Source organism: Penicillium manginii, assembly GCF_028828005.1.
Source record: "Penicillium manginii strain IBT 31320 chromosome Unknown utg000007l:1.0-2284322.0:1.0-2285126.0, whole genome shotgun sequence".
Lineage (NCBI taxonomy): Eukaryota > Fungi > Ascomycota > Eurotiomycetes > Eurotiales > Aspergillaceae > Penicillium > Penicillium manginii.
The window spans coordinates 1508623-1522724 of record NW_026643108.1 but is presented as its reverse complement, the minus strand read 5'-3'; the positions used below and the strand labels follow the sequence as shown (position 1 = coordinate 1522724).

The 14102-nt window shown below is 44.7% G+C and overlaps 5 protein-coding genes across 5 annotated transcripts; 2 read left to right on the top strand and 3 right to left on the bottom strand.

The window, feature by feature from the left end:
- Positions 1–170: 170 nt before the first annotated feature.
- Positions 171–2197, bottom strand: N7533_010457 (uncharacterized protein; the record flags this gene model as incomplete). The annotated part of the gene is made up of 5 exons (XM_057107107.1): positions 171–887; positions 940–1043; positions 1224–1380; positions 1628–1814; positions 1866–2197. 5 exons carry the CDS (start codon positions 2195–2197, stop codon positions 171–173), a joined length of 1497 nt encoding a protein of 498 aa, XP_056956324.1.
- A 777-nt stretch (positions 2198–2974) lies between these two features.
- N7533_010456 (uncharacterized protein) lies at positions 2975–3766 on the bottom strand (the record flags this gene model as incomplete). Its single annotated transcript, XM_057107106.1, has 1 exon — positions 2975–3766. The coding sequence occupies one exon, from the start codon at positions 3764–3766 to the stop codon at positions 2975–2977; it is 792 nt and encodes a 263-aa protein (XP_056956323.1).
- An 881-nt stretch (positions 3767–4647) lies between these two features.
- On the top strand, positions 4648–5008 carry N7533_010455 (uncharacterized protein; the record flags this gene model as incomplete). Its single annotated transcript, XM_057107105.1, has 2 exons — positions 4648–4878; positions 4958–5008. 2 exons carry the CDS (start codon positions 4648–4650, stop codon positions 5006–5008), a joined length of 282 nt encoding a protein of 93 aa, XP_056956322.1.
- Positions 5009–6210: 1202 nt separating this feature from the next.
- Positions 6211–7056, bottom strand: N7533_010454 (uncharacterized protein; the record flags this gene model as incomplete). The annotated part of the gene is made up of 1 exon (XM_057107104.1): positions 6211–7056. One exon carries the CDS (start codon positions 7054–7056, stop codon positions 6211–6213), a length of 846 nt encoding a protein of 281 aa, XP_056956321.1.
- A 950-nt stretch (positions 7057–8006) lies between these two features.
- Positions 8007–9851, top strand: N7533_010453 (uncharacterized protein; the record flags this gene model as incomplete). Its single annotated transcript, XM_057107103.1, has 3 exons — positions 8007–8440; positions 8472–8757; positions 8892–9851. Coding segments are annotated over 3 exons (1680 nt in total), but the record flags the coding sequence as incomplete, so codon positions are not given.
- Between the last annotated feature and the right edge of the window lie 4251 nt (positions 9852–14102).

Genomic DNA, 14102 nt, shown 5'->3' with positions numbered 1-14102 from the left:
GAATCTAGTTCGAATCTATTTGGAATATGTATTCCGGGGCTGACGGCAGTTTTTAAACACAAAAGACACAGAATCAAACAGATCAAAATGTTCTCAACGATGATGCACTGAATATGGCTAAATTTAACGCAGATATAGAAGCACACCATTAGCGGAAAAGCGAGGGCTGTCTATTCATTCTCAATGGACCGCTTGAATATTTTCGACCCAGTGTCGAGTTGTAGGGGGCTACAGCTTCTACGACGCTTTTTCGAGGAACTTATCCGAATTACGGCGCGGTGGATCATTTCGCCTGCAATCTGCATAATAAGGGGTGGTGATGCTGTATCAACGAGAGGCCGATCACGCTCTTTGAAAATTTCCAGAGACGGTGACGCAAACCCTTTGTTACGCGCCAGCCGGGTAACAGGTGAACCAGCATCATCGTCTGGAGCGGAAAGAAATTCCGGAACTGAAAGCGCGGTAGCTCCTTTTCCAAGCCATCGATGGTCGATTGCTGTTGGTGCAAGAATCAAAAGAAGGACGCGGCAAAGCGAAGATCGTTGTGTATAGGTGATTACCTTCAAATGTACAGAGTAGCGATGTTTCAGAAAGCCAATCAAGCTGTGCATAAGCCGGCCAATGGCAATGGGGTGTAACATCGAGATTGGTAGAGCAACGAGGCAAAATGCTGGTTTAACTAGACTTTTGGTAATCAGATCCGTGGCCTGTTTAAGAGACTTGAAAAAGTCTTCGGGGATCGTGGCCTCGGTATGTAGAAGCTCCCCCGGAGGAAGGCGCGGTGGCTCAATTCCGTTTGATATGACCACTAGAACCGGGGTATCGGATGACATTTCAAGCAAAAGGTCCTGCGCCGAGTCGTGCATTACGGCTCTCGGATTCAGCCTCTGGAAGGACCTTGAGTATGGCATCCAGCACGGCAGATAGAATCAGACTCACCTGCCACAATTCATAATTTTCCCCCTGAGCGGCTACAGCACCTCCAATATTCCAGCCAGCCTGTCGAAGCCCACAAGAGCCGCCAATATCCGAGGGGGAGAGGTCTAGAACAATAGGGGTCACAGATTTTCGACGATCCAGCAGAGACGGCTGAGGGAGAGGGATCCAACACGCCGAGCCTGGATCGCAAGCTCTATAAATGGCAAAGCGACAATAAAAACCCTGGGTTGAGTCTACAAACATGAGCATCTGCCATAACAATACATCGGGATCGATTAACTTACCCTCGGCTTCGGGTCGCAGTTGGATACTAGAGGTGGGATGCCATGCCATAATTTGATCAAATCTTATTAGCTCCGCGTCTCCGGGCTGCCCAACCTGATTCGCGTCGGCAAAGTGCATCACGACCTCAGAATTCAAGTGATCTGAGTTAGGGGGGCTCTAAAGGAAGAATATCAGAGAAGAATGAGTATTTTGTGGCCAGAATATGCTCTGTTGAATTGGGATATCCTGCACGTGGAAAGATGTCATGGACATATAGGAGAAATTCTCTGTTCATCCACCCGGCGAACTGGACTTTGATGTAGCTCCCTTGTTTTATGTCTTGTTTAATATCACGATCCTGAGTAAGCGACTAGATCATTTGTTAAAGTGGGGGCAAGCGTGATCGTCGAGTGGAGGTGCTGACCAGGTCAAAGTGCTCAGGGGCCTGGAAAAGTAATATTCCATCTAATGCCTCGCGGATCTCCCAGTCCTTCCAATCAAGGGGCTCGTCTATGGATGCGTCTCCAGAAACTGATTGCATAGGACTCGGTCCTTGTAATGCAGGAAGGGGCGAAAACGCCGGAGAGGACGGTGTGTCCATCGACATCGCGCTACATGGGGGAATGAGTGTTTCTGTGATCCCGATACTAGGAATGACGTACCTGTCGGAGCTAGGCCATATATCCTGAGATAAATCGGGAAATGAAATAGGTTTTCGGCCGGAGTTAATCATGGCTCGCGAATCAATAACCTGTGGTAGAACTAAGTCGCCACCCAGGCCAGAAGGAAAACCTCCAGGTGATTCTTGACTTATACCATCCCCATTATATATCAGAGATGGAAGAACAGGATCTATACCTAGGATTGGCCCGTATGACAGAGGGGGGAAGCCGAAAATCGAGTCCTTTGCATTTCTCGCAACCATAGGAAATAGCATCTCGCTATCCGGCGACTCGAAGGTAATCGATCGCTCTCTTTGAGAAGCCAACCCCATTGGGCAGGAGCAAGAGCACGAATCAGTGAACAATAGCAAATTCCTTCGGTGTGCGCAAGATGCCCGATGCAGTGTAACATGATAGTCTATATGGCTTCCAATTTCACGCGAAGCAGCTCGACTGTAGCCATCTTCCCACTCAATCCGGACTTTCTGACCATGAGGAAGCACTGATGCCCTAACAGCTCTTGGCATTGCCTGAAGGCGATCTCGTCCTCGAAGACATAATGACTGGATGGTTTCTTCCACAGTGGATACTCCATGGCCAGCTCCTAACAAGTATGACCGGAGAAGAAATATGGCCTTCAAATAAACACAGTTCAATATATATTCGCAAAAACTGGAGTCATGTAACCACAATACATGCTTGGCAGGACAGTAGCTCCGGGCGTGAGCGGTATTAAAGCTCAGCCATCGTTCATGAATGAAGATTATTTTGGCATCTCTAGATAATGCCAAATCAGCATGCTTGTCGTTGCCTTTCACATATTTGGTTTCAAGGAGACGTGTCTGTGGCTCTGCTGCGAAAAGAGCCCGGATCGCATGGTCAAACTCTTGCGCGTAACGCGTGCTCGGAAGTGTGGCCGGTTCGGAACGTGCTAGTTGAAGAGATAACTCTTCCGTGGTTGTACAAAGCAGATTATATCGTCTCAAAAGTTGCCAGAGCGATAATGGAAGGCATTCTGGCTCACGGCTCAACCGCTCGCGTACGTCAGTCTTTTCCTTTGCAGGAATTAGTATAGTACTTAACCATTAATTTACAGACATCATGATCAATCATACCAGATCGCTGCTATCTGAAGGGACATAGAACCTTCCTAGCAGGCTTGCTTCATCTTTTAGGTATCGCCACACAGCTTTAGCCGTGGGCTCGGAGATCATGAATTCCGCATCTTTTACATCAGTGCAACCCGAGTGCTCTTTGAGCAGCGTACAGTAAGCATTAAGTGCGATCTTATTTCCTTGGGCAATTGCGCCCGCCCATATCTGGGTAATGAGACGTAGTTGGAGAGGATGGTTCAGGAACTCGGATCGGTCTTGACTCGATACGCCATGAGCTAGATTATAAGCCATTCGTAAGTCATCTGTACTACGTAAGCGGAGGCCTTTCAGGTACAGTGAGCCAGAATATGCGCCATCAAGGATCAGGTCGCCGGCGAGTGTTCGTATGAGCTCAGGTGGGGGATTAATATCGATTGTTGTCCTCACCCACCCCTCAAACTCTTCCTGTCTGAACTTTCCTGGAGGGCCATCTCGTTTGATGATGACCGAAACGTCTTCCCAGATATTGGCTGTCAAGTCGCTTGGGGATATCGCACCCCGTTGTCTAGTCGCCTTGTCTCGAAGCCTCTGAACTTTATCCCTGCTGGCAGGGGTAATATTGCAGTAGAGGTTCCGATTGCCGCGTCCTTTCAAGGCAAAGTTCCAGTGAGAACTATTGGAGCAGAGCTTAATATGCGATCCACCCCGACAAAATACAAGGGCTGCCAATTTGAGGCCCTCTCCGTAGTAGCCGGCGAGACAAGCATCATTTTTAGTGGTCGAGTATCCGATGTCCAAGCAGCGCATATCAAGGGAACTTTGAAAATTGGTTATCTCGACTACGCCCGTGGCCTTTCCGAAGGATATGAACCCAGCATAAGCTGCTTGCCATCCATCCGCACGGTTGATTACAGGTACCACAATGCGAATCTCTCTGTCTGTCTCAGTTCGGGATGGCCGAAATTCAGATAGAGAGACATCGTATTTCTGCAAGATCGCATCCTTCCTACGTAAGAGTGAGTTGGTATTTTCCGCGCAGATACCGTACTGTACTGTAGGGTTTGCAAATCATACCAATTCTGATAGAGCTCCCGGAAGGCGTCGTTTTCAGTCCATGTCGGAACAGATGATGACGTGATGCACACTGGCTGGTGTGTCGGCAGGGTATTCCCGCTGTCATGAAGTGGCACGGGGCTCTCGTTTCTTTGCATTTTGTCATCCATTCCTTGTTGGATGAAACTGAATCATGGGTCCTCTAATTATAAGAGACGCGATACGGAGCTGGGTCTTGATGTATTATCACCGTTCAACGTCCTACTCCATGTCGAGCCAACTTGGTCCCTGTGGTCAACCAAGGAATTGAAAAGGGTGTGGATTTCAACAGGACCTCCGGGTATGTCGATCAACCTCATTTTTCGAAATAATGAAACTATATCGTTTCAGGATTTCAAGTGATCCTGTCGTTCACCGAACTCGTGTTGAGGGCGCTTTAGTACTCCCCGATGGAAAAAAAACAAAGAGAAGGGGATGAACAAAGAGAGCCGGGCATTAAGTCGCTGAAGGAATGATACCTATGGCTTTGAAAGCCCTCAAAGTGTGATGTTTCGACTGAGGGCCGTTCGCCAGACTATATATGAATTAGCGATTGCCGAACTAAGCAGATAGGCTCAATTCCATAGATGACCAGCATGGCGACCGGTCTGAAATGGATCACACCGTCCGTTCTAGACGGAATTGAAGAAGTTCCAGAAGATGAGAGCATTGATATTGCCGACACGGAGTGTGAGACAGAGTCAGAGTATTCTGCAACAGAATCTGACGAAGGCTTCGTGGTACCAGACGATGATACAAATTCTGCAAAGGGCGATGGCGAATATGAACCGCTTGACGTTGAGTTCTCTACCGACGACGAGAGTGATGTAAGCAAACTCGAAGATCTTGTACGAACTAGTTATCTCACAGTACGAAACTAGGACACGCCCGATCCAGCGATTCTAGGACATCGTGAGGTATACCGGCGCAGAGGGCTCGTTAAACAATATGAAGTAAAGCTGTGGATTGACAGTGATCACTGGGACTTTTTGTTAGAATTGGTTAGATCCTGTGTTGAGGCAGAAGAATAGATACTGTTTAGTACTGTACTATACTGTAGAGCACTCTACATTCGATTACTACGAAATCCTGCCCGGGAATGCTTACAGTAGAATACACTGAGACAGAAAGACCTTTCTCGAGAAATAGTACACTAGTGAAAACGTAATGTACTTATACAGTTGCAGCAATAAAAATCTATACCGTGTATTGTATTAATTTGATATTGAAATTGGTACAAGATGAACCTGAGATTTGGGAAGTAAGTTGTTATTACTGAACAAGTCTGGCGGGATGTAGCCATTCTCCTGGTTGTTGTTTCATATGATCATTTCACATATGATCATTTCACATATGTGACAATTGCACATGTGTTGATAATACACTTGTGTGACCAGCTAAGAATAAACTTGTAGTATGGTGAAATAAGGTTTTCTTTTGATCAAAGTGCTCCTGTACACTCGTAGGACTGCAAGCTAACTTAGAGGGAAAAATTGAAACCAAGCCTGGGTACAGAGCTGTCATTTTTCTATAGGGCCAACCCGGAGTGCAGGCTCAGGGTGCCAATATCGTTTGCTACAGTACTACAGTATATGTATATCTGTACTATGTTCTCCATTCAGTCTGTGAAAGCTATGAGGTAAGGTCAATGCCTCATCTTTCTTACTCTGCGGAGCTACAGTCCTACTTCGCCATTTGTTTACTTCGTGAGCACTACAGTGCTAGGACGTCAGGATCCTATTTATAGGCAGTAGGAGGGTAATCTAGCTATGAGTGGAAGGATAGATATACAAGAAGCAATACCGATATGTGTAGATGGTACATATTTCAAGATGCTTCGATACAGGACGCGTCAATTAAGGAGACTGAGATGCCTCAGGTAACTTCAGATGGCGCCATATTACTGTATCGTATATATGTCTGATATTTGTAGACTAAAATACACATCCCAGTAAAGTAGAAGCAAAAAGAACATAAAGTAGGATTAAAAATCAAAAGCGTACGACGATAGGAAGAAAAAGTCTGGTCTGCTACTGTATAGGATACAATAATTTAAAACCCCTGCCCCCCTCTATGCCAAAATGGATGTAGGGTGCATGTTAGTCTTTCCAGTAGTTAACCATCGGTCCCATACATGACCGTATTTACTTAAATCAGAATCATGATTTTTTGCTCAGGTCTACCGTGGGGGCTCCTGGTAAACGGTTCTCTAATTTCTCAATTCTGATCATCATCGCCAACAACTGCTTTTGGAATGTTTGCTGCCCAGTGATGACAGGTTCAAGCGTTTTCTTGATGACTTCATCCATAATTCTCTGAATAGATCCCAGTGAATTTTCATTGATGCTTTGTAATTCTGGCGAGCCCGTGATTTCCTGTTCTGGGAGAGTGGTAACTTCCTTTTTTCGTCTTGTTTGTTTTGGATTATGGCATCGCGGATCGTCCACAATCACTGTCTGCGACCTGACAGACCATGGAGAAGGCACGCCTTGGGATTGGCAAGATTTCTCCACTAAAGATTCTGCTTTCTCCTGTCCAATCCATGAAGTTAAATCACTGAATATCACAACTTGCGGACCTTTATCGGATACAACAACAGATAGTGTTGTGGGGGATCGAGCAGTCGTGCCTACTATGCGCGCAGGTGGGGTCATGTAGGCAGCGAACCAGTATTCTTTAAATACACCCGCTTGTTTAGGCTGGAATTTTCCTTCTTTCTTAGTTTCATCGACGATCCATCTCCCTGGCTCAGCTTGCCAGTCCTCTAACGCCACCTTTACCTCGTTGGCCTTGGCGATCTCATAGCGATACTTCCCTTCTACCCTGCGTTGAACCACGAAGTAGGACCTCTGCCCGCCCTTTGCTCTTATTATCCGCTCTAGCAAAATGGTAGTCTCTTTCTCGTCTCCTTCAATCTGTACACAGGTATATTGAAAACGGCCGAAGGCCCCAGCATATGGGCCTCCCAGGGAGGCACAATCCACAGACTTTGAACCCCGTGACATCTTGATATTGGTGGCAGAATTCTGAGTATTACTGGCGGGCTGTGGGTTATTACCGTTGGTATTTTGCAGCGATGTCTCGTAAGAGTCATAATCTAGAAATGGTCAGATACTAAAAGTAGGGGCCCAAGGTCAATTTACTTGTTCTGGCCTGATTGGCATTTGGTAACATCTTCCTCTGTCCCCAAGCTATAGCGAGATCATATGCTCCCATAATTGCTTCATAGTACCCCTCATTGTCGTCATTACACTGTCTAAAGGAACCATCGAGGAACGAGGATATGACAGACTGAACGGATCTCTCAAGAAAGGGAGTATTCCTGAGGTTCAAGTTCGCCGCTCTCGTCCTGGTCGATTGTTGGCGGCAAGTCGCCCTCGTCATCTGGGTCCAAGAGCTGGGCTTCTTGGAGCTCGTAGTAGACTTTACAGTCATTTCCCACCCGTGGATCATTGGCCATCCTGAGGTCTGTTTTCTGTTTTGCTATATCTCAGGACTGCCGAATCATGGAATTGAGCATCTCCAAGAGCGAAATACAGACGAGATTCAGATATCTTATAAGAAAGAATGTCAGATTGCGAACAGGCTAGGGATTTTTTATTCTGTATATCTTTGATAGAAGGAAAGACAGGTGACGGATATAAAGCAAAGATAACCAGGAAGTTAACCCTTTCGTTGCCTGAGTCCCTAATGATAGACCCCAATAAGGTCTTCAATGATATGCCCCTTGCCTCTTGGCGGCGGATCATATTGCGGAGTGCCTTTGAAATTAATGCTTTCCAACTGATTTCAGAAATTGACTGGAGTGTAATATCGACACAGTGCATGAATTGAGTGATAGTTAGTGCAAAACGTTGTATCTAGTCTAAGGGCTATTAAGCAGGCGGAGATTTGCCGAAGTACTTAGCATATAATCCAGACATTACGCTATGTGAAAACTTGGAAAATATCAGCCATGAAAGGGCAAGATGAAACATCGCTTGCCCATGAGCGTAATGAAAACTATCTTGGAGCCGCGAAGGTGATGCTCTCCGACATTCAATTTGACCCGCCTCTTCCTCGAAATATCAGCCAGAAAAAGCTAGACCGCTTAAAGAGCATCTTCTACGACAAGGACTGTGATAGGCTAAATATAAATAACCGAATACCAGGAGTCATATCTTCCGAGGTATTCCGCGTTGCCATTCAAAGTCATGGCCTGACGGGCAATGATCTCAAACACACATCGTCGGACAACCTACCGACCCTCCGATTTGCTACCGAGCAACTGAAGGCACTCCATGGGCGGCATAGAATCCAGGTAGCATCTGAGTTCCTTTTCCCAGGGGACAAATGGTGGGTGGTGGACTTGTACTCTGACCGTATGTACCTTGACGAGACGATGGGGATGTGAGCTAAACGACGTAGAGATCTGTCCTAGGCTACGGAACTCTCTAGTAGACGAATACTCTTACGAATCTGCACCCACAGATGGGGAAATTTATCGCAAAGTTAGGCAGTATGAGATTGAGGGTGATCCTCAATTCAGACAGCGATGGTTTTCGCGACTCTCGAGAACAAATCAAGCTCGATTAGATCAGCTTGATAGCAGAAAAAACAGATACCTTCGAGCTGCCTTCGATGACCTACTCCCTGTCACGGGGCTGTGGAGGAGTGGGATGAGAATCAGTCTGATTTCCCGTCTCATCGCGGCCGAATGCAAAGAGGTATGTTTTATCTAAGTTGATATCATCAGTGCGGCGGTCTTACAGACCCCTTACTATTCTTCGCGCTAGGCCATACAGATGGTCATTGTGTATAAGGAAACAAGCAATCTAGGGCTCTGCGTTTCTGACAAAAGCAGGAGATTACGAAGTATCTACATACAGTAAAAATGTTCTGGTTTGAGTGCATCTCGCAAGACCCAATAGAGTTAGAAAAAGTGGGCTCAGAAGATGTCGAGGCGCTTCAGCTAAGGCGTCCTTATCTGGATAGCTCGGAGAGCAGTAATATCCGCACCATGATACTAGATGGCCGTGTATTCTCTTCCTTTACACAAAGTGAGAGGGAGACTATTGCGGAACGAATCATCAATATGGATGTTTTCATTCCTTCACTGTACAGCTTTTTCGAGGATTTTAAATTGCTTGAATGTTGGTCGAATTGCATAAAGCGACTTTGCCCTCGTATTCAAGATTCCATCCAATCGACATTAAGATTTATGTTCGATGCTTCTTACCTCCAGGAGCTGTCTTCTAAGAATGGGCGCAATCCATTCCCAATTGAACTTGGGCATAATAACATTGCATATGCTAATTTAAAGGCCAATGACACTTTTGAAATTGGATATCGTGAACTGTGGCTCTATAGCGTTCGAAACTATCATAGAATGCCCCCGGAGCTAATCAAGAGAAGCAGGTTGCTCGCAACTCCTAATCGAGGGGAGGCGGACTACCATACCGTGTATAATATGGCTAAACTGGCGGAAAAGCTTGGCTTCCAGTCAAAGCAAACTCAAGAAATCTTGAATGACCCACCAGATCGAAAGATTGCCTATAATATGCTTCTCAAGGCCAGAGATCCTTCGACATTCAGATACAGCCCTGCGAAAATGGACAAAGTCATTGACGTGATAGTCAAATGTTTCGATATGGCAGAGGAAATTGCTCCAACCTCATCTGACGCTCAAATTCCTGGTCCTGTTCACCGGTGTGGGATTCAACAAATTGATGCTCATATTGGCAGCACAAATATGCTTTATCTCACTAAGTTATTTGACCCTACTATTAAGATAACAAAAGGAGCCTTAGGAACCGAACAGGTCTATAGATGGGTGTTGAAGTGCTTTTTTGGGCCCTGCGATGCTATGGCAGATGTGGAAATCTTTAGGCCCACAACACGTATCTTGAAAAGAAAACATAGTACAGAAAAGCTCAAACAAGGACGTCATTTTAAAAAAAACGCCCCATCTACTTCACACTCTGAAATGCCAAGATCGACAGAAAAACAAAAGCCGGCACAGAATATTGACTAACAGGCCTCATATGGAATTATTCAACAAGCTGATCAACTATCGGCAACATAAAGTTGGATTGGCGTTAAACACTCTAGGTGTTATCAATGGTACACTGCTGTATGTTACTCAACATAGGCAACTGGAAAAAGTGCAATTCCAGATCAGGTCAAACTCGTCCACTACGTAACTTAGTCTATTTGCTTCCGATCATTGATGCGTCCACTGTGACGGTAAATGTATTGATAGTGTAGATCGTTTAACAAATCTCACGTTTTCACTACTCATTTATGAAACCACCGAATTGTTTATCATCTCAAGTTGCTGATCTAGGGATGTGACTGTTGTACAATCTAATCCTCATTCATGCCATGTCGAAGACTCATCAAGACCAATTCGGGGATGAGAAGTGGACGTATCCACTCACGAGCTGTTGCAATCCCAAGTGTACATGTACGTCATTATGATTCTGATCGCTCATATAGGACTGATGATATGGCAGGCTGCTCCGCCATCTTTCTACCCTGTTGCCTCTTCGGGAAAATATCCTCCCTTCTGAGTGAGAATACTCAAGAGAATACTTGCAACAGTGATGTCAATATCCCAATCCTGTATATAAATTGGTTGTTCTTATTCTAACCGGTCTTTCCTGTAGTGCTGCCTCTTCTCTTTGCTGACTCTCTGCGGCCTTCAATGGATACCGATCTTGCAACAAAGAAGACAAATGAGAAAAAGACTACACCACAAGAAATCATCAGGATGCCAAGATGGTATAGAATCTTTTTGTTGCATGTGTTGCGTGCTGGTCCAACACAAGAAAGAGTTAAACGATCTGCACCAGAGTGAGAGAAGCGCACCAGTCGCACCAGTGTACCAATCTCCTTCCACCATGGTCCTTCAAAACATGAAAGCTTGAGAAAATATGAAACAGTACAGTACTTTTGTCACTGAGTACACATGTACAGGATATATAAATGGGATAATTTGAATGCTAGCACTCGCGTACACGAGCTAGCTATAGGTACGATTAGGATTTTTTGTCAACTACAAGCTACTCTATTGTACATGCCGCACGTAGATGGGAAAAAGTAGTGGGAAGCTATTGGCTAGGAAAGGGAGCACTATGGGCCAGCTGACCCGCAGCAAATATCGTTAAAGCGCCAGCGACAAATTTCTTAACTAGCGAATAAGAAAGTAGAATGTGGTATGTAATTCCCCGTGTAGCCAATTCACTACAGGTGCAATGACCAAGTAAGGATTTGTCTATTTTTTACCAGGGCTTCACCGCCGGCATTCTCTCCGTCCGAGATTAAAGAATATACAGGGCGTTGAAGACCATGTTAGGCCTTACGAGAGAAGTAAAGCCCCGCAGTCGGATTGCGCGGCCAAAAGCTGAGAGGCAACACGTGGGCTTTCATCTTGAAACAAAACAGCGCAAAAAGTACGAGGCAGCTACTGTAGCTATTGACTGAGCCGCCCGGTACCCACATCTGCACGCTCATCACCAACACTGATTTCCACTCCTGATTGGTGCGCTATTTCTCCCAGAGAGTCAACTGTTCAACTTTAATATAATCATTTTTAGATTTGAGCTGTACCGTTCATCACCAACATTTATTTTCACTCCTAATTGGTGCGCTATTTCTCCCAGAGGGTTAACCGTTCAACTTTAATAGTCATTTTTAGACTTCAGCTGCACTGTTCATCACCAAATCTGATTTCTACTCCTGATTGGTGCACTATTTTCTCCCAGAGAGTAGGTTGTTCAACGCTGATATTATTGTTTTTAGATTTCAGCTGCACTGTTCATCACCAACACTGATTTCTACTCCTGATTGGCGCGCTATTTCTCCCAGAGGGTTAACCGTTCAACTTTGATATAATGATTTTTAGATTTCAGCTGTACTGTTCATCACTAACATTTATTTCCACTCCTAATTGGCGCGCTATTTCTCCTAGAGGGTCAACTGTTCAACTTTAATATAATCATTTTTAGATTTGAGCTGTACCGTTCATCACCAACATTTATTTCTACTCCTAATTGGTGCGCTATTTCTCCCAGAGGGTTAACCGTTCAACTTTAATATAATCATTTTCGGATTTTAGCTGTACTGTTTATCACCGACACTAATTTCCACTTCTGATTGGCACACTATCTCTCCTATCTAGAAAGTCGTTCAACTTTAATATAATCATTTTAAGATTTCAGCTGCACTGATAATCACCAACACGGGCTTCCACTCCTGATTGGCACACTATTTCTCCCAGAGAGTAGGTTGTTCAACGCTGATATCATCATTTTCAGATTTCAGTTACACTGTTAATCACCAACACGGGTTTCCACTCCTAATTCGCGCATTTTTCTCTTAGTAAATTAACCGTTCAACGCTGATATCATTATTTTCAGATTTCTGCTGCACTGTTCATCACCAATATTTATTTTCACCCCTGATTGGTACGCTATTTCTCCCAGAGAGTCAACCGTTCAACGTTAATATAACCATTTTTAGTAGTCATTTTGAGAATTCCGCTGCACTTTTCATCACTAGCACGGGCTTCTACTTCTAATTGGCACACTATTTCCCTTAGAGAGTAGGTTGTTCAACTTTAATATAATCATTTTTAGATTTGAGCTGTACCGTTCATCACCAACACTGATTTCCACTCCTGATTGGCACGCTATTTCTCCAAAGAGTCAACCGTTCAACTTAAATATAATTATTTTAAGGTTTCAGCTGCACTGTTCATTCCCAACACGGGCTTCCACTGCTGATTCGCGCATTCCTTTTCTTGGTAAATTAGCCGTTCAAGGTTAGTTTCGCCATTTTCGAGTCTGGACCAAGCCAAGGTTCAGATTAAGGTTCCACTTATTCAATTAAAACGCCTCTCTTTCGGTAATTCTAATGCCTCATAATAAGAGTAACCCAGACGAGGTCTAGATTGTACATTATCAAAAAAGGCAATTCCGGAGTCCCAAAAAGGTTTCAGGCCCTCATTTGTATTCCCCATGAGAAAATTCTGCCCATAGAACTAAAGTGCTTATTATCGCAATACAGACAACCTTAATGTTCTAGTGCTTGATGGAAAATGTAGAATCAGAATATATATTTAGTTCAGTACAGTAGAGTACGACAAACGCAATAGCGATTCCGAATATGAAAGAAAGCTGGACCGCGCATTCAACAGTATTCTAAATTTATCTGCAGATGGAGTGCTATTTAACTCTCACACTTATTGGCCACTGAATAAAGTTTCACAATAGATTAACAACTAGACCTGGACTGTGAAAGGTTCATTGTACACCCGAACCCCAGACCTCATGACGCCAATTGGCCTGTTTGCCTGCACTGTAGTCTTATCTAATCAGCGGTGGTATCTATCAAGCAAAAGCCCATATACAGCGCAGTATCCGCTAAAAGTAGTCGGTTTCAGAGGTTCCACATTACTGCATCAAGCTCCCGGGCACTACAGTATATTTATCTCTATTTCAAGACCCATCTTTTCCGCTAGGAAAACTAATAGCGATTCACATTCCTGGGCCAGGCTGCAGCTTCCATCTAGCAATATCGATACCTTTGTCAGTAGCCGTTGGTTTTCAATAAGCTGAATGAAAGTCACAGTTGGTACGCAGCAGCCAATATTCCATCTAAATAGACACTTGTCAGAGAAAGTTATCGAGAATACATGTCATATATCGCACAGCATACCTAAAATGCTTGATCGAATGCAGAGGTAGCATTCGGAGAACAGGGCAGAGTTGCGCCGATAGAGGTTCTAGGAAGTCGGCATGGAGTCCAAGGTCTGTTTCGAGATTATCTTCCAGGTAGTACGGCATAGTAAAGTGATAGCCACACCGCTTTTGAACAATGTAGGAGATGGAAATTCGTATTTCTAGCTCGCGAACATGTCTGAGTATGTGCTTTGGAAGCGGAATAGACGGAATGATCAATCGGTTCAAATTCCATTCACTCTCTGGCCGAAGTAAAATCCGCTTGAAAACTAGCGGAATAGTGGCAAGTCGAATTCGGTTGCAGGTAATGCTGAAAACCCGATGGTGGG